This window comes from Leptonychotes weddellii, chromosome 1 (assembly GCF_054177405.1).
Source record: "Leptonychotes weddellii isolate Sample4059 chromosome 1, ASM5417740v2, whole genome shotgun sequence".
NCBI lineage: Eukaryota > Metazoa > Chordata > Mammalia > Carnivora > Phocidae > Leptonychotes > Leptonychotes weddellii.
Window position 1 is genome coordinate 8389732 of NC_138369.1, and position 26813 is coordinate 8416544.

A 26813-nucleotide genomic window follows, 5' to 3' on the forward strand; every position below is an offset into this window, starting at 1 on the left:
GGATTCCAGAATAGGCAGCCCAACACCACCTGTGAAGGTACCTGGTCTGACCTGACCCCAGACCCCGCCCCTGACACACACAGACACTCTCACACCTAATGAATGGTGTTCTATCCCCTGCAGAGATGTCCTTCCCCACCTGGACCCCACCCCCTGGAATCAAGAGCCAGGTGAGTGGCCCCAGCAGGGACCAGGAGGCAGGAATCCCTCTGTGCAGCCCGCCTGATCCACCCATTTTCCCCCAGCTCCCCCACCCACACATGAGGCTCTCTGACCCCGCTCATGTCCCCTCTCCTCAGAGCATGTCCCACTTCTTTGAAAGAGTCCAAGAACTGCACAGAGACTTCAAGCCAGCCTTGGCTCAGGACACCATGCAGGTAAGGGCAAGAGCTGAGGGGACCCCTGGACAGCATGGGGGTGGCTGAGGGATGCTTCCATGTGGGTGGAGACAGCCCAAGCAGGGGTTACACAAATACAGATGTACATACACACCCCAAAACATGTACACACACACACACACACACACGGAAGGAATATAATGCCAAAAGAACAGAGCAGTTAGGAATTTCACCTCCATGGTTAGACCACGAAGGTTCAAATCCTCCCCAACACCCCCCTACCCCCACCCATTGTACTTTCTGCTATGTGACCTGAGGCAAGTGACTCCCCCTCTCTGGGCCTCAGTCTCATCTGAAAGTAATGCCTGCTCTATATAGTTGGAAGGTTTTACGTGAACTAATAGAAGGAAAGTTCAAAGAAAGAGCGGGGCCTGGCATGCGGTGAGCGTGATATGTGTTTGCCTATGTGCTAAGCCGGGTAGGAATGTGGGAGCCCCTGGGTCATTTTAAATATTCTAGGAGCTATGTTAAAATAAACAAGTAAAATTACACAAGTGAAATTAATGTGAAGACTGCATTTAATCCAGTAGATTCAAAATATTACCACTGCAACGTGGAGCCACATTTCGGGTGCTCGAGAGCAACCGTTCTGGACAGGGCAGACCTAGACCAGAGACTGGCAGGAAGCCCGCGCCTGGGACAAGTTAAGCACCAGTTACGGTCCATGCGTGCAGGCCTATACTCAACCCCCTCACTTGTCTTCTGACTACTGCACCGTCTCAGTGATTCCCCTGTCACCCCACTGACCCCCAGGCCGCCCCAGGTGGTTCTGCAGTGTGCTCCTTGGTGGAGGGGGCTGGTGAGGTCAGGGTCCTTTGGGCAGCCCCTGAGGGACAGTGACGCACCAGCTGTCACCCGTCACTCCCAGGACCTCATCAAGTCAGTGGATGAGATGCTGGAGGCCCCCAGGGACCTGGAGACCCTGCCCCTGCCTGAGAGGCACCTCATGGCCACCCACTTCCTCTTGGGCTACGAAGCAGTCCTGAGGACGCTGGCCAAGGCCATGCCTGGAGCCTCCTTCACCTATCTCTCCCCTTCGAACACAGGTGAGACCTTGCCCTGTCTTGCCCCAGCCCTGGACCCCATCCCATACCCAGAGCCCCCAGTCACTGCCCCTCTCTCCTCAGAGCTATCCCTGATGATCCAGGAGCGTGGGGAAGGAAACATCACCATGGGTCAGAGCCATGCACGGATGCTGCTGGACTGGGCTGTGGCGACTAGAGCCAGGGATTCAGGTAACGGCAGGGAATCCGAGAGGACGCCAGTGGGAGAGGGGAGGGGAGCAGGGATGTGGCTAGGGGTGAGGTTCTGAATATGTAACAACTGGAAATTGAGCTATCGCCAGGGCCCCTGGGCATCCTGGTGGATTGGAGAGCCTGAATCAGAGGTCTCAGGAGGCAGGATGGGGCATGGGAGGAAGGAGGGCAGGAGAAGGTAACCAACATGTCTATCCCCCAGGCCCCACCGTGATGGGTATCCTCTCCAGCTGCAACATGCAGAAATTGCTAGCCAACGCCTCCTTGGAGCTGGAGCCTGAGAAGAAAGTTCAGCTGAACAAAATCCACCAAAGTCCTTTCCGTGGCGCCGAGCCTAGGCTCCTCTCGGCAGTCAACTTGGTCTTTCTGAGCAACACAAACACAGAGAAACTTGACTCCCCTGTCACCTTTGCCTTCTCCCACCTGGTGAGTATTCAGGTGGGGAGGAATCAGCCCTACTCCTCACCCCTTACTTAGCCAAGGTCACGGTGGTTCCTCTGCAGCCTTCATTTCCCCACTCTGCTCCTTCCTCGGACGGACCTCAGGGCCTTTGCACTTGCTGTGCCCTCTGTTTGGGACACAATTTTCTCCCACGCAATTCAGTCCTTTACCTGGTTCCAGTCTTTGTTCAAATAGTACCTCCTCTTTTAGGCCTTCCCTGACCTCCTTATTTAAAATTGCAATTTGTAGTTATGCCCCATCTCCCTCTATGCTGTTCCTTGTTTTAATAGCACTTACTCCCTTCTAACACACTATCTAGTTTACGTGTTAGATTTATTATTTACATCTGTCTCCCCCACTAGCATGCCAACCCCAAAAGGGCAGGGACTTGTGTCTGCCCTGTTCGTTGTGTGCCAGGCTGGGGGACAGAGCAAAGTAGGTGCTCAGTAAATACTTATCAAAGGAAAAGCAGCCCTCCTTGGGCTCAACCCAAGCCCAGGACCCAAGAATGGCTCCAGGCTAACCACTCCAACCATTCCCACCTGCCCACAGCCGGAGACACCTGGGCCACGGCAGGAGCTGATCTGTGCATTCTGGAAGAGTGACGGCAACAGCAGTGGGCACTGGGCCATGACAGGCTGCCAGACCCTGGGCACCAGGAATGGCAGCACCACCTGCCGGTGCAACCACCTGAGCAGTTTTGCCATCCTCATGGCCCACTATGACATAGAGGTGAGCAGCCAGGGGCCACCCTCAAAAGCCCACAGGTGGCAAGGTTGGCTTAGGTGAGACAGGCAGCTGGTTCTTGATGGTTAAGGCCCAACTGGCCCTATATGGTCACACAGACCAGGTGGCCCCACCCCATGCCTCCCAGCCTCTTCCCTGGGACCCCCGCCAGACCTCCCCATGGCTCAGCAATTAAGCGGTGTGGCCTGGCACTGCAGTCCCTGCTCTGACTGTCCACTTCAAACCAGTTGTTAAATATTGCTGAAAGCTCCTAAGGGAGCACAACTTTCTGTATGAGACCTCAGAGACCCATAGGCAAGCTGGTCCGCATGTTTAATTGGAATGGGCCAAGCAGAGTAGGGGCGCTTGTGGTCGAGGCCAAAAGTCCAGGAAGGACAAAAAGGTGGGTTTCAGTGAGTTGACAATGTGACAGGTGTAGAAGGAGTAAAATTTGAGATGAGGGAGAGGAGGATCAGAAAGATGGGACCATCAGTATTAGAAAAGAAGGATGTGGCCTTGAGGCTTCACTGGGGACCTTCTCAGAAGTCTGGGTGTTCAGTGGGGAGGCCCATCAGGAGGAACTGGGGACCCCTGCTGCATCCATGGTTGTTGGGGGGGCCAGGGCGGTATTTAGGATGAGAGACACACAGCAGGCTTGCTCAGGTGTTGAGGGCAGAGGATGTCGGGGGAGGTGAGCGGCATGATCAGAGACCTACAAGGCAGGCCCCAGATGGGTCTGGGTGGTGAGGCCCACGAGGGCAGGAAGTCCTCAGGGCACTGACCCAGCCCCGCGCACCCCATCCTGCATCTAGGACCAGAAGCTGGCCCTGATCACCAAGCTGGGGCTGGTGCTGTCGCTAGTCTGCCTGCTGCTGTGCATCCTCACCTTCCTGCTGGTGCGGCCCATCCAGGGCTCGCGCACCACCGTGCACCTGCACCTCTGCATCTGCCTCTTCGTGGGCTCCGCCATCTTCCTGGCGGGCATCGAGAACGAAGGCGGCCAGGTGAGGTCCGGGCCGGTGGAGGGTCCCACCCTCACCAGAGCGCTAGGCCGGCGAGGCCCGGGAGAGGGGGAGACCCGCCCACTCCCGGGGCTCGGTGAGGACAAGCCCGGGAGGCACGGGGCTCCCGCCCCCGCCCCCCTCCAGGCCGCGGCCCCGCCCGCCCGAGGGAGGGCCCTGCGGGGGCGGCCCCTGGCGGCCCCGCCCCTCCCCGACGTCGCCCCGCCCCCGCCCTGCAGGTGGGGCTGCGCTGCCGCCTGGTGGCGGTACTACTGCATTACTTCTTCCTGGCCGCCTTCTGCTGGATGAGCCTCGAGGGAGTAGAGCTCTACTTCCTGGTGGTGCGCGTGTTCCAGGGCCAGGGCCTGAGCAAGTGGCAGCTCTGCCTGATCGGCTACGGGGTGTCCCTGCTCATCGTGGGCATCTCCGCGGCCGTCAACAGCGAGGGCTATGGCCGCACCCTCTAGTGAGTGCAAGCAAGCGAGCGGTTCGACTGGAGGGCAGGGAACCCCAGTCCGGGCCACAGTGCCCCGCCCCTCCGGGGCTCTGACGGGACCCTCCCCTCTCACCCAGTTGCTGGTTGAACCCAGCCCGTGGCTTCCTCTGGAGCTTCCTGGGACCTGTGACCTTCATCGTTCTGGTAAGTGCCTCCCAGGCCCCCAGCCTGAGGGGCGTGACCCCACACCGAGCCCTACTAGACCAGTTCCCTCCCTGCAGTTCCAAGGACTCCCCCTAATGCAAATTCTGTGCTCCCGGCCCAGTGCAATGCTGTCGTCTTCGTGACTACTGTCTGGAAGCTCACTCAGAAGTTTTCGGAGATCAACCCAGACATGAAGAAACTAAAGAAGGCCAGGTGAGAGCAGGGGCCAGGAGGGGGCTGGCAGGGAGCCTAGGGTGTTTGAGCGGGGCCTCCCCCACTGAAGCCCCGCCCTCCTTGCAGGGTGCTGACCGTCACGGCTGTGGCTCAGCTCTTTGTGCTGGGCAGCACCTGGGTCTTCGGCCTCTTCCTCTTCAACCCGCAGAGCTGGCTGCTCTCCTACACCTTCACCATCCTCAACTGCCTGCAAGGCCTCTTCCTCTTCGTGCTCCACTGCCTGCTCAACAAGAAGGTGAGCTGCAGCCACTATGGGTGGGGTGCGCGGGGGCCCCGCTCCCGGGGCCTGCCCCTTCCCTAACCTGGCACCCTGGGCCCCACAGGTGAGGGAGGAGTACAGAAGGTGGGCCGGCAGGGTCACGGCGAACAGGTACTCGGAGTTCACCACATCCACGTCTGGCACCAGCCACAATCAGACCCAGGTAAGGGCTGAGCCTGGGGTCGGGGTGCTGGGCCAGAGGGCACCCCACCCAGACTCCGTTCTCACGGTGCTCCTTTCTCACCAGGCCCACAGGCCCTCCGAGTCCGGTATGTGACAGCGCGGGTCTGGCCAGGCCGGTAGCTCCTGCGGCCTCAGCAGCTTTTGCACGTGCTGAAGACTGTTCCCTCCTCCTCCACCACTCCGCTCCCTCTGCCCTCCTGCCTTGGCCCCCACGTGCATCATAGAAAGCAGGGGGCAGCAGCTGTAGTCTGGCACCGAACCCCAGAACACCCAGCCAGGTGGGGAGTTGGACCTGCCGGGCCTGCTTCTGGCGGCCTCTCGGCTGCACTCCAGCTGGGACCCAACATGAGGGCAGCAGCTGGCCCGGGGCTGCAGCCCGTCCCTGCTACACAGGCCTGGACAGACCGAGGACTCCTGTGCCCGGCCTGGCCTTTCCCCTCATCTGTCTTTGCCACAGAACGAGAGGCCAGGGTGCTGGGGCCCAAGCTGCCCCTTAAGCTAAGACTGAGGCCAGGGGTGGGAGAAGGGCAGGGGCCCTCCTAGCCCCGTCGCCTGAGGTTCACGGTACAGAGGCCCATCTGCCCCTGGAGGCAGAAGGCTCTCGCTGTTGTGAAGGTTGTGGATACTGTATGGTTTTTTTTTAATCTGTATAAACCTTTCAATGTTGACACTTAAAAATTAAATACCACACTGATAACAGAAGCTGGCTGTGGGGGATGGCTGGAGCTCACTGGCCAAGCCTGCTACGTCCGTGAAATGCTGAGAACTGACAGGGCGGGAGCCAGGATTCCGTAATAAAACTTTACTCATACACAAATCTACAGCTTTTGAACAGTAAAAAGGAAGGCCCGCTGATGCCTAGAAAGAGGCCTGGAAGCAGCACTCAGGACACAGGGCAGCTCTGGCCATCAGGCGCGTGGTTACCGGCTCTGCTCAACTGTAAGACACACAGAGGGGAAGCCAGTGAGATGGGGAACAGGGGTTCCTGTCTGGGCCCAGCCCCTCGGCCCGCCTGACACTTACTGTATGTGGAGATGTCGATTTCTTCAGGAAGTTCTGCCACGTTCACTTCAAACCTGTCCTGAACGTCATTGAGGATTTTGGCATCATTCTCGTCAGATACAAAAGTGATAGCCAGACCTTTGGTCCCAAAGCGACCTGCACGGGCCACCTGCAGGGTAACAGAAGCAGGGGGTCAGGCCACAGAGACATAACCTGGGGATCTGATGACAAGCAGGGCCACATCCCCATTCATTGCCCCCCCGCACCCCCCCGGAGGAGGACGTCAGGGAAGTGACACGTCTGTGGAACCACTCACTCGGTGGAGGTAGGTGTCCGAGTCCTCGGGCATGTCATAGTTGAAGACGATGTTGACTCGCTCAATGTCCATCCCTCGGCCAAACAGATTGGTGGCCACCAGGATCCGCCGCTGGAAGTCTTTAAACTGCTGATAGCGTGACAGACTGGATGCAGGAGGAACAAGAGGCGGCCGTCAGACACGGGGTTCCTGAGCGGCACTCCCCACGCGGTGCCTGCCTGGGGCCTCTGAGGGCGGCACGCACTCACCGCTCCTCCTGGGCCATGCCCCTGTGGATAGCAATGGCCGGGAAGTTCTGCTCCACGAGGAGCTGGGCCAGGGCCATGCAGCGCTGCACTGACTTCACGAAGATTACCACCTGCGAGGGAGGGAGGCAGGAAGCAGCGGTCAGAGTCAGAGCGCCCCTTCCCCCACACCCAGAACCCCAGGAAGGGCCACACAGTGTCACCTGGTTAAACTCCAACACATCCAAGAGATCAAAGAGCTTGCGGTTCTTCTCACTGTCCTTGAGCTTGACGTAATACTGTTGCAATCCGTGCAGTGTGAGCTTGGTCTCATCGTCTACAAACACCTCCATGGGCTGTGCAGGAAGGGGCAGGCAGGGCTTACTTCCGGGCATCTGGCCTGCCCAGAACGTCCTAGCGAAGGACTCCATGCTGTGATGCTTCCCGGAGGGCGGGCTGTCTCCCAGTATACACCTCTGTCCCAACAGCTGACCTCAGCCCTGGTCTGACTCAGGTATAGACCAAGCTCAGCTCCCAGTCTGACAAGACACAGGGGGGAAGCCAGGCCCCTGGGCCTCCCAGCATTCTCGTGCAGTGAGGGAAGGGTGGGTGTCCTGGAGCAGCAATAGCTCAGGCCCCAGAACCCAGCAGGGCCAAAGCTGTCAGTCCCAGCCTACTCACATCTTGCATGAACTTCCTGCAGACAGGCCTGATCTCCTTGCTCAGGGTGGCGCTGAACATCATGCACTGCTTCTCATGGGGTGTCAGACGGAAGATCTCCTGCACATCCCGCCGCATGTCTGGGTGGGGAGGGCAACAAACGGGTGCGCATGAGTGCCTGGCAGACCACGACCCCCACCCGAGACCAGCCCCAGCTCCTCCCAACCTGTGCCAGGGAGCCGTTAGCGCCTTGACGAGGGCGGTGTGAGCCGAGGAGTGGAGGGAGGGGTGAGTCCCGGGTGCCTGAGGGGCTGGACTCGGGGCGAGCACAGGCGCGAGAGGAGCTGCCATCCACTTACACGCTGCCAGAGCGGAGCAGCCGTGCCAGCGCGCCTTGAGCCACGCTTCAGGGAGGGGAGCCTGAGGCAGAGACAGCCGCTGGGGTGAGAGCTGCAGCCGCCTCCCAGGACACAAGCCCCATCTCCCACCGGCCCTGGCGGGGCTCACTCAGGGCAGGCAGGGGGCTAGAACTAACTCAGCAGGCGGCGAGGCCACCCCATTCCAAGGGCTAATACGTACACAGGCCCGGACGCGGCTCGTTTGGGCCCTGTGGCCCCACTCAGCTTGGGCTCAGAAGCAGCAGGTCACTCTGCCAATGCTAGAACTTGCCCTGAAATCATGTATAGAAGACCTGTGTGCCAGCTACCCACCTGACCCCTCTCTGAGGCAACCTTTGGCCTATCCTGTCAGGGCCCACCTGGCTCTGAAGTCTGGGGGGCTAGGGGGGCTGTGAGGGTGGGGAGGGTGCGGCTGGGTGGGCCTCCGGCAGCTCCCATACCCAAAGAGGACGCTCACCCAGCTGCTCCAGCATCTTGTCACACTCGTCCAGCACGAAGTGCTTCACGTTCTTCAGGTTCAGGCTCCTGTTCCGCACCAGTGCCAGGATCCGGCCTGGTGTCCCCACTACGACATGGGGACAGTTCTTCTTCAATACTTCTTCATCCTTCTTGATGGAAAGGCCCCCAAAGAACACGGACACCTACGTGGGTGGAGAGAAAGTTGCTTTTGCCTGTCTAAACGCTGAAGGCTCACACCCACTCCAAGCTGATGGCCACCCAGCCTGTAGCCCTATCAGCTTCTGCTCCAGCGGCCCCCTAACCTCCTCCCCCGGCCCCCCCGCCCCGGCCTAGAGCCTGAGAGCCTGGCCATGACTCCAGTGGAAAGCAGCCCCATGGCTGGGACCAGCACAGGCCTCTGGGGGCCATGCATAATTCATCAGGCTTTTAAGGAACATAAACCACCGCAAACCTCAAAGGCAGCCTCTGCAGCCAAGCTTGGTAAACACTGGCTGGGCCAGAGCTGGGAGAGCGAGGCTGCAGAGGACCATGCAGCACGCCCAGCCCGGCCTGAGACTTACCTTGACACTGGGCATGTACTTGGAGAAGCGTTCGTACTCTTTGCTGATCTGGAAGGCGAGCTCCCGCGTATGGCACATGACCAGGACTGTCACCTGCAGGGCAGGTGGAAGAGAAACACTCAAGTCAGTGTCCCAAGTCCTGCCCCAGCCACAGCCCACACCAGTGCTCTCCCATGGGGGCCCATGTCCCTCAAGGGTGCCTGCCCGACTGCTCCCCACACCTCCTGCCACTGGAAGGTCCGGTCCAGATGCTCCACCTTCTCCCCACCCTTCGCCTGCCATTCACTCCCTGTGTCCCTTCAGCTAATGAGGACTGTCTCCTGCTGCCGGGATCCACAGGGAGACCTAGCTGGTGAGGTAACCCATGCTAACAGATTCCTGAGAGTCTGCTCTCTGGCTGGCCCATGACCACTGAAGGAGGAGGCTGCTCCCGCCTTCATGCCCACGATGCCAAGTGCTGCGACCACACAGCCTCCCCGTGACTCTCCCTCTCCTTCAGTCGACCCTAAGGAAACCAGGGCTCGTGCACCCACACGCAGCCCATGGATGTGGGCCCCAGTATGACAAAAGCACAACACAGGAAGGCACCTCGATTCTCCAACAAAATTCATGTGTGAGGAAGTAACTGTCAGCAGCAACGGTAGTAACAAATCTTTATTCAGTACAATCTCACCTGAATAAACTTGTACAATCTAGAAAAGCACATGACAAATTAACAGCTGTACCTCTGGCAAGGAAAATCATGGGCCCTTTTCAGTTTTCCCTCTCAGCTGATCATTTCTGGGGGGATTCTGTCACAACTAAGTATGGTACTTAATCTCAAAAGCCCACAAAGAGCACAGAGGATCGGAAACGTTTAACACGGGGAGCGGTAGACACTGGCGCCTCAGGCAGCTCGGGCCCAACAGGGAGGGCGCCCACCCACCTGTCCGTTTACTGGCTCGATCTGCTGCAGGGTGGCCAGCACGAAGACTGCCGTCTTGCCCATCCCAGACTTGGCCTGGCACAGGACGTCCATGCCCAGGATGGCTTGGGGAATACACTCGTGCTGGACTGAGGGAGAGAGCACGCATGAGCGACCAGAAACCGGATGCTCCCTGGGTGCAGGCTCCTCGCCAGGTGGCTGAGGAGACCACAGTGAGGGCGCTCAGAGGAGGCTCTTGACAGGGGGAACCAGGGAGGCATACCCTCAGATGGATGCTCAAAGCCACAGTCCACTATGGCCCTCAGGAGCTCTGGCTTTAGCAGAAAGTCCCTGAAGCCAGAGCTGTGGATGGAAACATAGGAACCCTTGACGTCTTTCTTGGGGGGAGCAGGAGTGCTCTCTGGAGGAGCCTGGGGCTCTTCATCTTCCTCATAATCCAGAAGCTCATTTTCCACATCCTGTTCTGCCATGGTGCTGAGAACAGAGGAAGGAGAAGAGCTGAAGGAAGCGAATGAAAAAAACCCACCCATCGAGGGTCACTGAGGGAGAAGGCTGCCCAGCAGCTGCGGTCTGTTGACACAGGTCCAAGAGGAGCAAGTCACTGGAGCCATCTTACAAGCCGGCACAGAAAGGACCCAGATGATGAAGCTGATGGCCATCACTCTCTGACCCCTTTCCCTCATACCCTCCCTCCAGCCCACACACTCCTGCAGAAAGTCCCACCAGCTCCACCTGGGAAGCACCTCCTAGCCTAGCCTGTCGTGGTCACACCCTGCCCTGCTGTAAGCCACCTCATCTTTCTCTGGGCTCCTGTCCCCCATGCCCACACATGCACACACCCCTCCACCTCCAGGGCCTCCCTCTGCTCTGAGTGAAATCCCTACACTTCCCTATGGTTCTCACATCCCTCCTCATTGGCCCTTGCACACCTCATTCCACATTACCCCTTTCAAACCACTCCCAGCCTTGCCTGGCTGCTCAGACTCATCAAGCCCCTACCCCCAAGCTTTTGCAGCACATTGCCACCACCAGGAAAACTCTAATGAGCCACCTCAGCCCACCTAACCCAAAGGAGCTCGCTCCCCACCACTGCCCAAGGAGTCCACCAGGCCTGCACGGGGTAGGACCCCTGAGACCAGAAGATGTGGCTGCCAGAATGCTGGAGAGACCTGAGTCTGTGTGAGAGCATAGTCTGCCCTGCCCCAGCTCCTCCCGCTATTTGTGGTCTGCACAGGGGAATAATTAAGTACTCTCATGAACAGGCCTCCCACTGGGCCCAGGCCAATAAAAATAGAGCTGAGATGGTAAATAGAATTAATACAAAGCTTGCTCACCTCCTGGCTTTATTTAATCCAATACAGCACCTACTGGGCGCAAGCTACAAGAGACCCCAAAGTGAGAATATGATCTTTTGTCCTCCCAACCCCACCCCAGCCTCCAAGTCTAGAGGGAGGAAGAGCTGAAGCAGTCACTCTTCTTCCTGAGCTGAATGTGGAGGGTCCTGGGCCCACTTTATGGCCCTCCCTCTCTCATTCTCTCCATGACTTCATCCAGCCCCAGGGCTTTAACCACCTCTGTGTGACAGACCTCCCAAACTTCTGTCTCTATGCGGTGACAGCTCTCCTCAACAACAGCCTCTGTTACCCAGCTTCCTCGTCCACATCTCCCCTTGGAACCTGAACGCAAAATACCCAGAGCAAACCCTCTGTTTCTTCCTGCAGACCTGCTTCTCAAAAAAGGCAATTCCATTCTCTCAATGGCTCTTTCTCTCCCCCTGTCCAGTCAGCCAACAGGTCCCAATAGGACAATTAGGCCACTTCTTGCCCCTGCTACCTCACTGGTCCCAAGCTACCTTCACCTTTCTTTCTTTTTATATATTTACTTAAATAATCTCTACACCCAACGTGGGGCTCAAACTCTGGACCCCAAGATCAAGAGTCGCATGCTCTTCTGACTGAGCCAGCCAGGTGCCCCTTCACTGTTCTTTTTTAAAATTATAACAGCTTTACTGAGATATTCACATGCTATACCATTCACCACTTAAAATGTACAACTCACTGATTTTTAGTGTTCTTAGTACAGTCAGAAATATGTGCAACGATCACCACAGTTGGAATGCATTACACATTTCACTTGGTCTTCAAAAAGATCATACCCTTTACCTATCATCCTCCCCATCCCAACCCCCTTGGCTACCACTAACCTACTTTCTTTTCCATGAATTTGTTGTTTCAGACATCTCATAAATGGAATCATACAACATGTCACCATTCATCCAGCTTCTTTCACTTGGCATGTTTTGACACTGATCCACTTTGTGGTATGCATCAGTACCTTATTCCTTGTCATAGCTGAACATTCCCTTGCATGGGTATACCAGTTGATCCATTGTCAGTTGATGGGTATTTGGGCACCATCACCTCTTGCTTGGATTATGCTAATAGTCTCCTCACTGGTCTCCCTGTTTTCCATCCCCCTCCATCTTCTCTCCCCACAACAGCCAGAGGGAGCCCATTAAAGCTACATCAGAGAATGTCACCCCTCTGCTCAAAACCCTCCACAGGCTCCCACTGTGCTCCGAATAAAACTGAAAAGAGTCCTCACCATGACCTACCAGACCCTACACGAACTGACCCCCCTCTACGCTCAAACCTCATCTCCTCCATCACCCTTACTCACTGGCCTTGCTGCTGTGCCTCAAACCTGCCTCAGCACCTCTGCACTTGCTGTTCCTGCTGCCCACAACGGTCATGAATCCCTCTGCTTTCTTCAGGACTCTTGCTCCGGAAGGGCATTTCTTGCAAGCCACAACTAAAAAAGCACCCTTTTTTTAGGTCATGCCTGTCAGCCCTTCTGCCCAGCCCAGAGCCTAAAACAGATAAGCACTCAACAGCAATGGCTGAATGAATAGAATCAGAATTGAGGCCTCAAGGCAGAGTTTAGGGGCTAGAACAAGCATATACCCTTATCTGATTCTTGAAAAAAAAGTACTCGGAACAGGAAGGGGTTACTTCCCATGCAGCCAGGCCCTTGTGAGGAATGGAGAGCAAGACTGGCTGGTAGAAGTAGAGGCAGAGGACAAAGCTGGGAAAACTGTTTAAGTCGAGGACATTCATACTTTGTTAAGCAATAAGGAATCGATGATTAAATTTTTGAGTTGAGTGACTCAATTGTCCCAGAGCAATTTACTCCAGAGTAGAAGATGAGTGGGGAATGAGACCAGCAACAGGGAAAACTAGTCACCAAGAGAGGATTAACCAGGGTGGGGGTGTTATGAGGGAAGAATAAGGTGGAACATTCAACAGGGCAGGGCTATCTCCTGGGTAATCTCTGGGCAGAGAAGAGCTAGAGTCACCTGCTCTGACCTTCAAACCTGAGTGACCAAGAGGAAATGGTGCATTTAAAAGATACAGGTCAAAAGAAATCGTTTTGTTCTTATGGGGAGACAGATTCAGGGACAGCCTGAGTTTGAGGCACAAAATCTAAAGCTCAAAACAAATTAGAGGGGGCAAGGACTGCTGGGGTTTGTCCCACCCAGCGGGGGTGGCTGCGACGGCTGAGGCCCCAGGAGCAGATTAACTTGAAAGCTGACACCGGAAAAGTGACAATTCAAACACGCCCACGGGTACCCACTCACTCTCAAAGTGCCCCCAGGGAAGACTTCCACCTCGGAGTTTGCCTTTTGAGACATCTTTTTTGCTCTAAATCTCTGGAACCCCGAATCCCTTAAACGCAGAGCAAGAATATAGCAGAGTGGGGGAGGGCAAGTCCCTGGGACTTGAAGAAGCCTGTCGCGTCTACAAGCTCGGGTTACTCCCACCGCAACCCCAGACCCTGGCGCCGCCCCACCCCCCCGAGTCCCTCCCCTAAACGGCCTAGGCGGTCTCCTCGGACAGGCTTTCGCCCCAAGTCGGGTTCGACCTGTGGGCCGCCATGACAGCCTACTCCCGGAAGCGGGCATGCTCCCCGCGCGCCAACAGCCACCGGCCCCCCCTTTGCGCATGCGCTGTGGCGTTCAACGGCCACTGCCGCGCGCGGCGGACGCCCCAACCGCCACGCCCCCCCTTGTCTCGCGCCCCCTCTTCTTCCCCCTCCCCTTAACCTCCGGCGTTTCCCCTCGCCCGCTCGCTCGCCCGCAGGTCCGAAGTCTCCGCACCGCGGCCCCGCGCCCCGGGCCCATCGCTCACCTGGTTCCCCGTTCGCCTCCGCGTGCTGCGAGGAGCGCCGTCCGACTCCGGTTACCGGTCGCGCGCCTCAACACGAGCTGCAGCGCTTCCTGCCTCCTACGTCGGTCTGCGGCTCTGCTCACTGGACTGCTGGCTTTTCATTCAAGAGAGACGGAAGCGATGATTGGATCCTCCAAGAGGCGTCTGGAGGCTATTGGTGAAGAGAGGAAACAGGGCGTGCCTCATGCCTCAGGTTCATTGGTCAATCTAAAAGTAGGCGCCCTGGGCTAAGGCCGACGTGGGACCGTGCGCTGTCACGTGATTGGCGGTTTGCCTTCGGTGGGCGTCGCCATATTTAGTACTGGCCGCCGAAGCCGGGGATGATTTGCCTTTGGCGAGTGTCTCGCCTTTATGTAACGTGGCTTCTACGTCTGGCGTGGAGTTCAGGGCTTTTGAAGTGGGCGTTAGCCCGCGGCCACTTGGTTCTCCAGGGTGGAGGCTCTGAAAGAGTCCTGAAAAGGATTGGGAGGTCGGAATGACTCCTGCGTGAAGAGGACAGTTTGCACCCGCCGTTGACGGTTCCCATTTGCTGAGAGTCTTGTCCTGGGGCAGACTTTGTGCTGGTGGCCATGCAGGTTCGGGCCACAAAACTCAAACCAGGATGTTTTAGTCATGAAACTTTTTTTTTTAATTTTACTTTTTCCTTCTATTACATTTTTCCAACCTTACCCGACCCCCCCCCCCCGGTACTTTACTGAGGTAAAGTTTATAGTAAAAAGAAAAGGTCCACTGATTTTTGAAAATTGGCAGCCAAGTGACAGTTGCCCAGTGAAGATGCAGAACATTTCCATGACCCCAGAAAGTTCCGTTGTGCCCCTCTCGGGTGAACCGCACCTCTTCCTCCTCACCAGGCAAAACACTATGTGGATTTCTGTAATTATGGATTAGTTCTGATCTTGAATTTCATAAAAACAGAATCATGCAATAGATTGCCTTTTGTATCTGGCTTCTTTGGGTCAACAAACTGTTTTTGAGATTTTCCGTGTGCTGCATGTATCAGTAGTTCTTTTTCTTTGCTGAGTAGTAGTCCACGGTATAGCCACAATATAGCCAATGTAGTTTCTCCATTCACCCATTAATGGACATTTGGTTGTTCCAAGTGTTTGGCCATTATCAATGAAGCTTGTAGAAGTATTTTCATGAACCTAAGTTCACTTCTCTAGGGCAAATGCCAAGGAATGGAATGGTAGGCTGTAGGTCATTTGTGTGTTCAATTATAGTAGATCGTGACAGTTTTCCTAAGTTGATCTGCTTTACCCTCCCACTAGGCACCCTGTGAAAGTCCCAGTTACTCCCACTCCTTGCATATACCTGCATCCCTCTTTCTCAGCTGTGTTTTGATTTGGGGATTTGGGATGGTGGGGGGAAAGGGAGGAGAGATAAGCTGGTCAAACATGCATTCCATGCACTGCCACAGCATTCCAATCTCCCTAAGCCCCTGACACAGTTAAACCTTCCTCCACAGTTTTCCGGGGAAATTCTAGCCTTTCAATTTCATTTAGTGTAGGCTATCTTGGGGTCCATGTTCTAGACAACAAATTCAGAGCTGATACCACCAGAGGTACAACTTCAGTCAAAAAGCCCAATGAAGAGAAAGCAGTCAATTGAGAGGGAGGCTTTAAATAATAAAGCGTAGATATTGTAGGTAATAATTATACCATAACACTTAGAGAGTACCTCCAGTGTGCCCAGCAGGGCCAGGATGAGGGTGAGGCATGCAAAATTTAAGGGGGCACCAAAAACTGTCATCCAAATAAATAATTTTAATACACTATTTTAAAATCAAAATTAACTTTTAAAATCTATGATGAACAAAATACCAAAATGTTAAGTAAAAACAGGATCAGTAACAGTGCTGCATGGAGCAAAGCCGTATTAGTGCCCGAGGCAAAAGGGAAAGATCAGGATTACTGATCCGGTCTTTTTTTTTTTTTTTTTGAAAGTATAGTCTTACTGATCCGGTCTTTATCTGGACTTTTTGCATTGATTTTGGTTTCAAAAATTATTGCATTAAAGCACTGTGTCTTGATTTTTGGCACCCCCTTAAATGTTGTACCTGAAGCGAATGCCTCACTTTCCTCACCTAGTTCCCACCCTGGTACTCAGTCTTGTTCTGAGAAATCTAAGCTATCAACTGACTGAATCCCCCACCTGGAGCAGATTAGTGCATATATTAGCATATCCATTGTCAGGCGGGTGACCTGAGGTCCAGAGAGGGTTAGTTCCAGCCCCATGGTCACACAGATGGCAGGGATCCAAGCCCAAGCTATCTCCCTCCATTAGACTTGGCTACATCCTACAAAGGTGGAGATAGAAGCCAAAGCCAGGTAACTTGGAAGCCCAGAGAAAACCTGTCCCTGGGGAGAGAGGAGGTGCCCCAGGAAAGCAGAGGAGAGGCAAGCTTGGAATAATTAAATCATCTGAGGTGAGTTACGGAGGAGACAGCCAAAGCCAGTTGAGTCCTGTTGACAAGCGTGAAAATTAATAAAGGGAAAGCTCACTAAAATAAAGTTGGGAGGCCAGAAGAGGGAGCTCTCTCACAATACCACTCCTTGTCAGCCCTTTACATTCCCACCTGGAAGCCTATACTTTTACTGCCCTAGCCGGAGGAGGAAAGATTTTTCTCCTGAGCCAGCAACAGCCCAGCCAATGAGAGACAGTCACGACTCAGCCAATGAGAGACAGTCACGACTCAGCCAATGAAAAGCCACTACACTTTGAGGGGCACCTGGCTGGCTCAGTGGGTGGAGCATGGAAACACTCCATCTCAGGGGTTGTGAGTTTGAGCTCCACATTGGGTACAGAGATTACTATAAAAAAAAAAGTCTTAAAAAAGAAAGAAATAAAAAGAAAGAAGAAAGAGAGAGAAAGAAAAAAGAAAGAAAGAGAAAGAAAGAAAGAAAGAAAAGAAAGAAAGATGCCTGTGTGGCTCAATCAGTTAAGCCTCAGACTCTTGATTTTGGCTCAGGTCATGATCTCAGGGCCGTGAGCCCTGTGCCAGGCTCTGCCCTGGGCATGGAGCCTGCTTAAAATTCTCTCTCCCTCTGCCCCTCCCCCATCAAAAAAAAAGAAAAAAAGCCCCTACACTTTGAACTCCCAATTTATTCCAATGGAATTTTGTTTATAATATCCCCTCCCAACTCCCTCTTTCCACTGTGAAATTGCATTCTTCCATCTTGTACTCTGGACTTGCCTATGGTTTTGCCATAGCTTGCTTGTCACAAGTTAAAATTCTCTACTATTGCCAAATAAACCGATTTGCTGGTAAAATAACTGATGGTTTAAGGTTAACAAAATTCTGGGGAAACGGGAAAACACCCCAGCACACCCCCATCCATGCAGCCAGGGGGAGCTTCTACTATTCAGAAACAAAACACCAATTTTATTTTTTATTTTATTTTATTTTTTTTAAGATTTTATTTATTTATTTGGCAGAGAGAGACACAGCGAGAGAGGGAACACAAGCAGGGGGAGTGGGAGAGGGAGAAGCAGGCTTCCCGCGGAGCAGGGAGCCCGATGCGGGGCTCGATCCCAGGACCCTGGGATCATGACCTGAGGCGAAGGCAGATGCTAAACGACTGAGCCACCCAGGCGCCCCCAAAACACCAATTTTAAACCCGGAGATGATCAGAGCCTCCTAAAGTACATCCAACCACTCAAGATAAACAAATGTTAACTAACTTTGTCATATTGGCTTGATTCACTGCAGAATTATTTTAAGATATAAACTATCTTAAAGCATACCCACTCGAAAGAAAGAAAGAAAGAACACCCACTCAAATGGCTAAAAAGAAAAAAAGTGACACAACCAACGGCTTGACCAAGAATTCTCATCCGCTGCTAGCAAGCATGTAGAATGGGGAAAATACTTTGGAAAATGATTTGGCAGTTTGTAATAACCAGGGTTTCTCAATCTTGGCACTACTGACACTTGTCCTGGCACATTCTTCGCGGTGGGGCGGTCCTGTGCATTGTAGGATGTTGAGCAGCATCCCTGGCCTCCCCCCAGTAGATGCCAGTAGGGGTGACAACTAAAAATGTCTCCGGACATTGCTAATGTCCCCCCTGGTGGAGGGGGCAAAATCACTCCAGATGAGATCTTTTGGGCTAAATATCATGACATCATGGCTAAGCAATCCTCCTAGGTATAGATCTAACAGTTAATGAAACACTTTTTGCCCACAAGAAGATATGAACAAGGAAAGTTCTTTCCATAATAATCCCAAGCTGGAAATAACCCAAATGTCCATCAACAAGTAAATGGGTAGGGGCACCTGGGTGGCTCAGTTGGTTAAGCATCTGTCTTCAGCTCAAGTCGTGATCCAGCGGTCCTGGGATCAAGTCCTACATTGGGCTCCCTGCTCAGCGGGGAGTCTCTTTCTCCCTCTCCCTCTGCCTCTCCCCCTTGCTCATGCTCTCTCTCTCTCACTCACTCTCTCTCTTTTAAGTAAATAAATAAAATCTTAACAATCAAAAACTAAAAGACACACCTTAGAGTTAAAATGGAAGTCACCTGTGTTCATTTTCCCACTTCCCCTCCCCTCGCCCACTACAGAAACAACAACCTAAATAAAAAGAACTATACTGAACTGACCCCTTGTTCTGTGCTTTACAAGAATTAATTCATGGGGCGCCTGGGTGGCTCAGTCATTGGGCGTCTGCCTTCAGCTCGGGTCGTGATCCCGGGGTCCTGGGATCGAGCCCCGCGTCGGGCTCCCTGCTCCGCGGGGAGCCTGCTTCTCCCTCTCCCACTCCCCGTGCTTGTGTTCCCTCTCTCGCTGTGTCTCTCTCTGTCAAATAAATGAAATCTTTAAAAAAAAAAAAAAAAGAATTAATTCATTTAAGCTCCCCAGCAATCCTATGAGGGCAGGTGCCACTCTGTCATCCGCTCTTACAGATGAAGAAACTGAAGCGCAGAGCAGAGGAGTAACTTCCTCAGAATCTGACTGTTGATATGTAGTGGTGCCAGGAGATGACCTCACTCCCCTCATCCAGGGTGCCAGGCACACCAGGAACACACTACTCCCGGAGTTTTTTAATAAACTTGATACATAGTTCCACTTTCTGTTTTCCAGTAATTGATATAAACAGTATCAAACTGTATCTTTTTTTTTCTACTTTTATTTTTTTTTTTTATCCCCCCTCAACCCAAAGTTTGTGAGTTTAGCTTTGTTGATACATTTAGCCTTTCTGGTATCAGATGAATATTTCTTTTTCTGGCCCCCAGCTGGCTGGTGGGAGACTTGGTTTGCAAAGAGCCTTTTGAGAAAGAATCCTCATTCAGTTCCTCCCCTGCTAAGAAGCCATCAGCGGCTTCCACCATGTTCAGGGTCAAGTTTGAACTCCGGGGAGTGCTGGACCCTCTCCATCCCCGCCATCTGTGGCATGTGGAAACGGTCCCTACCCCAGGTTCATCAGCACTAAACACTCCAGCCATACCCCATGATGTCCTGTTTGTTCAACCACTTGTTCATCCAGCAGCTATTTATTCGAGCACCTTCCATGTGCTAGACACTGTTCTAGGAGCTGGGGACTCAGCAGTGAACAAGACAATGATCTCTGTTCTTGGAGAGCTGACATCCTGATTGAGACAGACAAGGAAGAAAATAGAGTAAAATCTATTAAAATTTGCAAGGAAGAGAAATGGAGCTATGTGAGGGGTAGTTTGGTAGCAGCCAGGGAGTACTCTCAGAAGGCATTTGAGTAAAGATGGAAATGAAGTGAAGAAGAAAGAATGCCAAGATGAGAAGGAAAAACACTGTAGGCAGAAAGGAACAGCAAGTACAAAGGCCCTGAGGTAGTAATGGGCTTTTTTGAGGAGTGGTGAGGAGGCCAGAGTGGTGTGAATGAGGGGAGCAGAATGGAGATGAGGGGAAGAATCAGGACGTGCCAAATTCTCCCTCACCCACTTCTAGGGCTTTGCCCCTGTTGTTCCTTCAACCAGACACCCTATTCCTCTTTATCTACTTTGTGGTTTCCTAATTTGTCCTTAGTGCCAGCCCTTCTGCCTCTTCCACAGTGGGGCAGCTACCTCCTTAAGGGATGGGTCGTCTTGGGATACCTTTCTCCTGACACCTCACACTGTGTCCACTCACACATTCTGCAAAGATTGAGTGAGTGTAGGCCAAATGTTGAGCAATTTCAGAGAGGAGTGACAGTTAAAATAAATAAAACAGGGCCATATTTATAATAAATATGATAGGGTATGGAAAGGTCTCTCAGAAGAGGTGACGTTTAAACAGAGACCTAAATGATCAGAAAAGGCTAGCCTTGGGGAGATGGGATGGAAGGGCATTCCAGACCGGAAAACAGCCAGTGTAAAGGCCCTGTGGTTGGAAGTAAAGTGAGAATATTTGAGGAACAGAAGGAAGGCCAGTGTTGCTGGATGGGGATGAGGGGAGTAGAGGGGGATGCAGCTGGACAGGTGGGCAGAGGCCTGACAAGACTACCCTGTAGACCAGGTAAGGGACAGGTGTTTTTCCTAAGACCTGCAGAGAACCAGGGACAGGTTAGAGTTTCCGAGGCCCCAAAGCAGACTGGAGAGGGGCCAGAGCAGCTGCAGGGAGGTGCCAGTGCAGTTACCATATTTAGTTGAGATTGCACAATGAGTCCTTGGTCTCCCTCTTTCAAGCCTGAGTGCGACTCTGTTTCCAGTGCCACCAAAGTCCCCAGCGGGCATCGATAAATATCCACTGAATAAACGAATGTTGGAAGGTTGGAGTGAGAATTTGGCAGGGTTCCCCAGCTCCATCCAGGGAGGAGGGAGCCTGGGACCTGGCAGGCAGCAGAAAGCCCATCCCTGAACACAGTGGCCCAGTCCCTGGGCCAGCTTGGAGCCTAGCTTTGCCGCATCCTCCCCACCTGTAACACAGATGGGCTGAAGAATTAGAAGAAGACAGGGCAAGGGCTATAAACACACCAGCTCCATAACTGGGGATTTTCCTCAGTTATAACTGAGGACACCTCACCCTGTGTCTACTCACTCATTCCACAAAACCTGAGTGAGCATAGGCCAAATGCTGGTCAATTTCAGAGGAGTGACAGTTTAAATAAAACAGGGCCATATTTTAAATAAATATGACAGCATAGAATGGTCTCTCAGAGAAGGTGACATTTATTTCTTTTTTAAAGATTTTATTTATTTGACAGAGAGAGAGACAGCGAGAGAGGGAACACAAGCAGGGGGAGTGGGAGAGGGAGAAGCAGGTTTCCCGCTGAGCAGGGAGCCTGATGCGGTGCTTGATCCCAGGACCCTGGGATCATGACCTGAGCCGAAGGTAGATGCTTAACGACTGAGCCGCCCAGGCGCCCCAGAGAAGGTGACATTTAAATGGAGACCTAAATTATCCAAAAGTCTTGGGGAGATATGTGCCTCAGTTTCCTCAACTGTAAATTGGGAGCAAAAGAAATAACTCAAAGGGTTCTTTAATTCAACTGATAAATAATCGAGGGACAGCCAGGAGGCTGGTGTGGCTGGACGGAGTGAGCAGGGGGAAAATGTGAAAGCGAAGGTGAAGGAGGTAAATAGTGCAAGGCCTGTGGTCTTCCAGCAGGACTTTGGCTTCTGCTCTAAAGAAAGTGGGAGCCACGGAGGGATCTAGGCGGAAAAGGGATGTGACCTGACTCAGGTGTTCACAGGCATCCTTAGGCTGTTGTGGGGAAAATAAACTAGGAAGTAAAGGTCGGAGCCCAGAGTCCCGGGAGGAGGCTACTGCGCTGGTCCAGGTGAGTGATGAGACCGGACCAGGTGGGGGCCTTTGAAGGGGTTTCTGGATTCTGGATCGGTGTCATTCTGGATTCTGGATCGGTGTCATTCTCCTCCTCCTTTTTCTTTCTCTGTTAAAACCCTCCAAATAAGAAAAGGAAAAGAAAACATCGCGCCCTGGTCTCTAGGTAACCAAGGTTCCCGCAGCTCTCTGTATTTTGGCTGGTCCCTGCAGGGCGCCCATGTTCAGGCTCAGTCGCCAGGGAGCGCTCCCCGCCCCGAGCCCCAGGGACCAAGGTTTGGCTCACTCACCGGATTTCCAAGGGAGTGCGGGTGGGCCAAGAGCCAAGCTGCACGCTCTAGAGACTCGAGACCCTGGAGAAGCTCTGTAGAGGCTTCCACTCTCCTCCTCCGCTTGGGCAAGAGTCTGCATTTATGGAACGCCACCTGCATGCAACAGCTCTGAAGAAAAGGTCTGCATTGTACAACGGGGAAAATTGAGGCTGGGCGGCTACAGGATCCTTAGGGTCCACAGAGAGTCAGTGAAGGAGTCGGGATTCAAGCCATTTTCATAACAACGGCAATGACATTAAAAATGACAGCAGCTAACATTTATTGAGCGCTTACTGTGTTCTCAACAATTGGCATGCACGATCTCATTTAATTTTACCAACACCGAGGGGTGGGTGGGTAAAGCCCGTTTCACAGATGAGGCGCTCTTAGGACTTTGGGGCTCCCCCAAGTCATGGGATGTTAGGATTTGAACCCAGATCTGTCCAGAGCTTGTCTCCAGGTAATGGGGGATCCTTCCCAGGAGACCTGAGCTTGCAAAGGAGAGGCGGGGGGATATGAATTGTTCTTGTTTTTAGAGGGGTTTCGGGAGGCCCAAAGGCCTCCGCCACTCCCCGCTTTAACGTGGTTCAGTCTTTTCTTCGGGTTCCCGCGCGCTCAGATGGGGTACCCCTGGGCAGAGTGAGGATGCAGAACCAGGCAAAGGCGCGGAGGGCGGCGGGGGAGCAGACGCGGTGATTTCAGTCGCGGACCGGGAGAACCCTGCAGGCAAGACCCCGCAGCCCCGGGGGCCGCCGGGAGCCGCGCCCCCTCGGCCCCGCCCCCTCCCCCGGAGCCGACCTCGGTGGTCACGTGACCGGGCCCGGCGGCCGCTGGGGCCGGAGGGCGCGGCGCGCGGACGCGGCGGCCTGGCCAGGCGGGGCCCGAGCGGAGCAGGCCGGAGCGGGCCGCGCGCTGGCGGGGGCTTGCGCCGCGCCCGCCCCTTCCCCGCCCCGTGCGGGGCGCACGCGCGCTCCTCTTGCCGCCCCTCCCTCCGCGCGGGGACCCCTGGCGGGCGGCGCTAGGACATGGCCAGCGACGCCGTGCAGGTAGGCGCACCTGCGTCCGCAGCCGCCCGGCGGCCGGCCAGCGCCGGGGACCCCCGCTCGCGCGTTGCCGGGGCCCCCGGGGCCCGGGCGGCCAAGGTGGGGACCTCCCGAGCGCCCGGCGCCCCCTCCTTGGGCCGACACCGTGGAGCCAGCATGGTCCACTTTTCGGCAGGTGGAGGTACGCACCGAGGGGGAGCGGGGAGGTCCTGAAGGCCCCCGCCGCACCCCCAAGCTCTGCCCCTTCCCGAGAATTAGAGGGGGCGCGGCGGAGGCTCTACTCGAGTGTCTGTGGCTGGCCGTGCGTCTCAGTGCCTGTCGCCCCCGCCACTCAACTCGGCACTCCCTTCCCCCCCCCGCCCCGCCCCGCCCCCCGCGTTCGGTTACCAGCAAGTGCCACTCCACCTGGGGCAGGTGCCTGGCGCAGTGGCTCGGAGGGGAGGAGGCCGCTCGGTCCATGCCCCTCCCCCGCACAACAAAGCTCTGGCGGCCCCCCCCTCCCCTCGCCTTCAGACTGAGCTTTATGATGGTTCCGACGCCACCCAGATTGGCACCTGTTGGCGGAAGTGCCCGAGTCACTTCATTAGGTTGAGGAATGGGGGACCCACACGGCCACCGTCAGGGCTGCCAGGTGGAACCTTACCCCAGACGGGGGATTCTCTTGTACCTGGAACCCTACCTGGGCATGGGTGGCAGGGCTGGGTCACCCCCCCCCACACACACACACACGCACACACACACAGCCTGGCACCAACCTGCCACCAGCCAGGTTCTTCATGTACCACCTTGTGAACATCACAGCCTTGGACTCACCTTCCACATCTGTGACAAGCAAGGCCAGGGTGACTTCTGAGCTTTGGTTCAGAATCGAGGCACATCCTGTGCCTCTGGTGTCCTCAAAATCCCTTTGTTGTCCTGTGGTTGCTGTGTAACTGGGTTTTCGTCTCCTTCTGCACCTGCCCCCATCCCCTCTGTGTCTCCCCCATGCTCCCTTGTCCCCCACCCCAGTCCTGCTGATGGCCTGTCAGCCTTGCGGTGGAGCTGGGCGTATCTGGTGTTGCCGATCACATAAGGTCAGACCTTGGGGCTGGGGTGGGCTGGGGTTTCTGCCTCTACCCCCAGCCCTGGAAGGGCTCTACAGGAATCCTCCGGCGCATGCATGCACTTGGCATGTGTGAAACATGACCCGGGTGGAGGCTGTGATTCCTGGAATGAGGCTGGACCTGTGCTGTGGTCCCCCCCATCTCTTCCCCACTCTCTTTGCCCCTCCTGGTCATCCCTTTCTTGTGCCTGCTTGGGCCTGCCACCCTGTCCCTCTGTCTGTCCCGACGTATGGCTGTCTGTTCTGTGTCCGGCAAACGGATGTCCTGTCCAGATTCCGGAAACGCCCAAAGCATTGAAATCTCCGGACGTGAGGGTCTAGGTCCCTGGCTGCTCTGGGAAGGGGGGGATTCTGGGAGGTGGACCCTCTGGACCTGGGTCTCGTGTGCCATGGTGGGAAGTGGGGGAGGAGGGATTCTCCAGGGCTGGGCCGGGCTCCTGATCATGGGTTTGCCTTGCTGGCCCACGGGTGACCCCTGCCCTCTGGGTAGGAGTGAGTCACCCAAGGGAAGAGAACCCAGGAGGCTGGGCCTAAGGGAAGAGAACCCAGGAGGCTGGGCCTCCCTCCTTCCCTCCCTGCTCTGGGTATTCTCAGGCCTCAGCTTCTATTCCTCTCTGCCTGGACTTTCCCTATTTGAGCTGGCTGGATCCTGGCTGTACCCTGTTCTGCCTGCTAGGGATGTAATGGGGCTGGGTGATGGGCGGGGACGGGTCACCAGCTGGTAGTATTAGGTGAACTTGGGTTTAAATTCCAGCTCTGTCACTTTCTCACTGTGTGTCCTGGACCCAGAGCCTTTGCCTCTCTGAGCTGTGGTTCTGCCACCAGAAAAATGGGCGCATTCATCAATGAGGGTGTTCATTATCCAAAGGGAGAGATGTAGTTGGGCCTGTCCTCTGCAGGTGGGGCTGCTAGGAAATCCTTACTGGTGGTCATGGTCAGCAGCCCAGGGTGTGAAACTGTGTCCTTTAATGCATGGTTCCTCAAGTCTCAGCGCTGTTGATGTTTGGGGCTGAATCATTCTTTGAGGTGGGGGCTATCCTGTGCACCATAGGATGTTGAGCAGGCTCCCTGGTCTTGACCCAATAGATGCCAGGAGCACACCCTCCCCATCCCCAGTTGTGACAACCAGAAATGTTTCTGGATGTTGCCCAGGGCCCCCGGAGGTGTGTGTGGGGATCCCCCCCACCCCCAGCTGCTGCTGTCACCTCTCTCAGCCTGTTTGCTCGCCTGGAAAATGGGGGAGAATAATGGCAGTGGCTCAGGATTCGTGTGATGGGTTGGTAGGGTGTGGGGGTGACACTCTTGGCCTGCACTAAACCTCGCTGGGGGCAGCTGCCCTCCGGGTTGGCTGGGAGCCAACAACGACTTTCCTGTCTGTGAAACGGGTTCTCCTAGTGGGGATTCTCACTTAGTGCCAGGCCTGACACTTAGCTGGTGATCAGATTGTGGGTACTCCCCTTTTAAATCCCAGCCCTTCCTCCTGCTGGCTGTGGGGCCTCAGGGCAAGCTATGTCACCACTCCAGGTCTCAGTTTCCTTGTCTTGAAAATGGGGTGATAACAGCACCCACCTTGTGGACTTGCATTAGGTGACCTAGGCGGGGCTCGTAATAACTGCTCTTATTATTAATAGTCATACTTGGCCTTTACTGGGCCGCTGGCTTGTGGGCACCCTCACCCCAGTCTTCCGGCACTGTCTCCTCACGATGTGGGCCTCAGGGAGGTGCCCCTGGCCTGGGTGGGCCCTAGCTGTGGTCACAGGGGTAGGTAGACCAGACTGAGAGGAAGCCGGAAGTTGGGACAGCCTGCATCTGCAGGAAGGGGGCCGGCCCATATGAGCACTCATTGGCCGGCATGTGCATTATCAGTATACATGGGGTAGGCACAGGGGCGTGCACACACTTGCCTGCCTGTTTTGTGTACATGCCTGTAGGTAAACGAGAGGGTGTATACACCCAGGTCAGCCCCTGGAGCCTGTATACACTCAAGGGAGCCTGGTCTCCATGTCTACACTAGTGAGGTGTGTGCACACCGTAGCAGCCTCCTAGGACATAGAGCGAGGGCTGTCCCTGGTTGCCTCCTGAGAAGCAGGCTTAGTCCTGGAGGGGGCACTGAGGGAGAAGGTCCCCTAGATGCCCCAGAGCCCCGGAGCTGGCCCCACGCAGGGGCTGCTGGGAGCTAGCAGGAAAGAGGAAGTGGCGGTCAAGAGGCCCTGCAGGGCTGAGGTTCAGGAAGAGGGCGGGGCCCTCAGCCGGGACCCAGGATGGCGGAGGCCAATCCCCCTTTGGACCAGGAGCTGGAGGTGGGGGCTGGGGTTGGGGTGGTGGGGGCAAAGAGGACCCCAGTGACACAGGCTGGAGGCCCTCCCCTCTGTACCTCTTGATTTTGGACCAAGGGGAGGAGATGGGTTTGGGAGTTTTCTGTTTTGAAAATGAAATATGTGGGGTTTTTTGAGGCTCCCAGATCGGGGGAATAGAGAAAGAAGGAGACAGGGCTCTGCTCTTTAGGATCCAGTTATAGAGGACGAGAGGAGGAGGGGAGACAGCGCTTGTCCCAGGACCTCCTACTTTGAGGGTACAGCAGGAGAGAGATGGGGCCTGTCCTCAGGACGTAGTTTGGGGGTATAGCAGAGGGAAGATGAGGCCTGTCCTTGGCACCTCCCAGTTTGAGGGCATAGCAGAGAGGAAAAGGGCCTGCTGTCTGGATTTCAAGCCCATTGTTTTC

The 26813-nt window shown here is 54.9% G+C and overlaps 3 protein-coding genes and 1 long non-coding RNA gene across 6 annotated transcripts in view; 2 read left to right on the forward strand and 2 right to left on the reverse strand.

Annotated features, from left to right (window-relative positions):
• Positions 1-6: 6 nt before the first annotated feature.
• Positions 7-5840, forward strand: ADGRE5 (adhesion G protein-coupled receptor E5). The gene is made up of 14 exons (XM_081814261.1): positions 7-37; positions 124-170; positions 300-377; positions 1267-1444; positions 1526-1633; positions 1857-2080; positions 2648-2827; positions 3634-3825; positions 4062-4288; positions 4396-4462; positions 4584-4675; positions 4763-4931; positions 5020-5118; positions 5203-5840. Exons 2-14 carry the CDS (start codon positions 126-128, stop codon positions 5230-5232), a joined length of 1689 nt encoding a protein of 562 aa, XP_081670387.1. The 5' UTR covers positions 7-37; positions 124-125; the 3' UTR covers positions 5233-5840.
• An 85-nt stretch (positions 5841-5925) lies between these two features.
• Positions 5926-14021, reverse strand: DDX39A (DExD-box helicase 39A). The gene is made up of 11 exons (XM_006730572.3): positions 13870-14021; positions 9945-10156; positions 9683-9810; positions 8758-8850; positions 8196-8379; positions 7362-7480; positions 6905-7036; positions 6705-6814; positions 6457-6601; positions 6162-6309; positions 5926-6075 (listed from the first exon to the last, which is right to left on the reverse strand). The coding sequence occupies exons 2-11, from the start codon at positions 10150-10152 to the stop codon at positions 6059-6061; spliced, it is 1284 nt and encodes a 427-aa protein (XP_006730635.1). The 5' UTR covers positions 10153-10156; positions 13870-14021; the 3' UTR covers positions 5926-6058.
• Positions 14022-21004: 6983 nt separating this feature from the next.
• Positions 21005-22787, reverse strand: LOC145720508 (uncharacterized). Of its 2 annotated transcripts, none has more exons than XR_014143495.1 (2): positions 21926-22787; positions 21005-21744 (listed from the first exon to the last, which is right to left on the reverse strand). It is a non-coding gene; the product is annotated as an uncharacterized LOC145720508 (long non-coding RNA). The 2 variants fall into 2 exon arrangements; XR_014143490.1 differs by having other exon boundaries at positions 21005-21755.
• Positions 22788-22826: 39 nt separating this feature from the next.
• PKN1 (protein kinase N1) overlaps positions 22827-26813 on the forward strand; it is a 21415-nt gene continuing 17428 nt past the window's right edge. Inside the window, exon 1 of one of the 2 annotated variants that reach the window (XM_081814031.1) lies at positions 22827-22992. In XM_081814031.1, the coding sequence (XP_081670157.1) occupies positions 22972-22992 (21 nt within the window). In that variant the 5' untranslated portion in view covers positions 22827-22971. Of the gene's footprint in view, positions 22993-26278; positions 26392-26813 lie in introns of those variants that run through there. The other variant, XM_081814022.1, reaches the window with a different exon arrangement.

Bases quoted from the DNA above. Each gene is read 5' to 3' on its own strand.
- ADGRE5 (XM_081814261.1), top strand. From the start codon at position 126: ATGTCCTTCCCCACCTGGACCCCACCCCCTGGAATCAAGAGCCAG. The intron at 1,634-1,856 runs GTAACGGCAGGG...TCTATCCCCCAG, and splicing joins GACTAGAGCCAGGGATTCAG to GCCCCACCGTGATGGGTATC. The intron at 4,463-4,583 runs GTAAGTGCCTCC...CTCCCGGCCCAG, and splicing joins CTGTGACCTTCATCGTTCTG to TGCAATGCTGTCGTCTTCGT.
- DDX39A (XM_006730572.3), bottom strand. From the start codon at position 10,152: ATGGCAGAACAGGATGTGGAAAATGAGCTTCTGGATTATGAGGAAGAT. The intron at 9,811-9,944 runs GTATGCCTCCCT...TCTCTCCCTCAG, and splicing joins CTTTGAGCATCCATCTGAGG to TCCAGCACGAGTGTATTCCC. The intron at 8,851-9,682 runs GTGGGTGGGCGC...CCTGCCCTGCAG, and splicing joins TCGAGCCAGTAAACGGACAG to GTGACAGTCCTGGTCATGTG.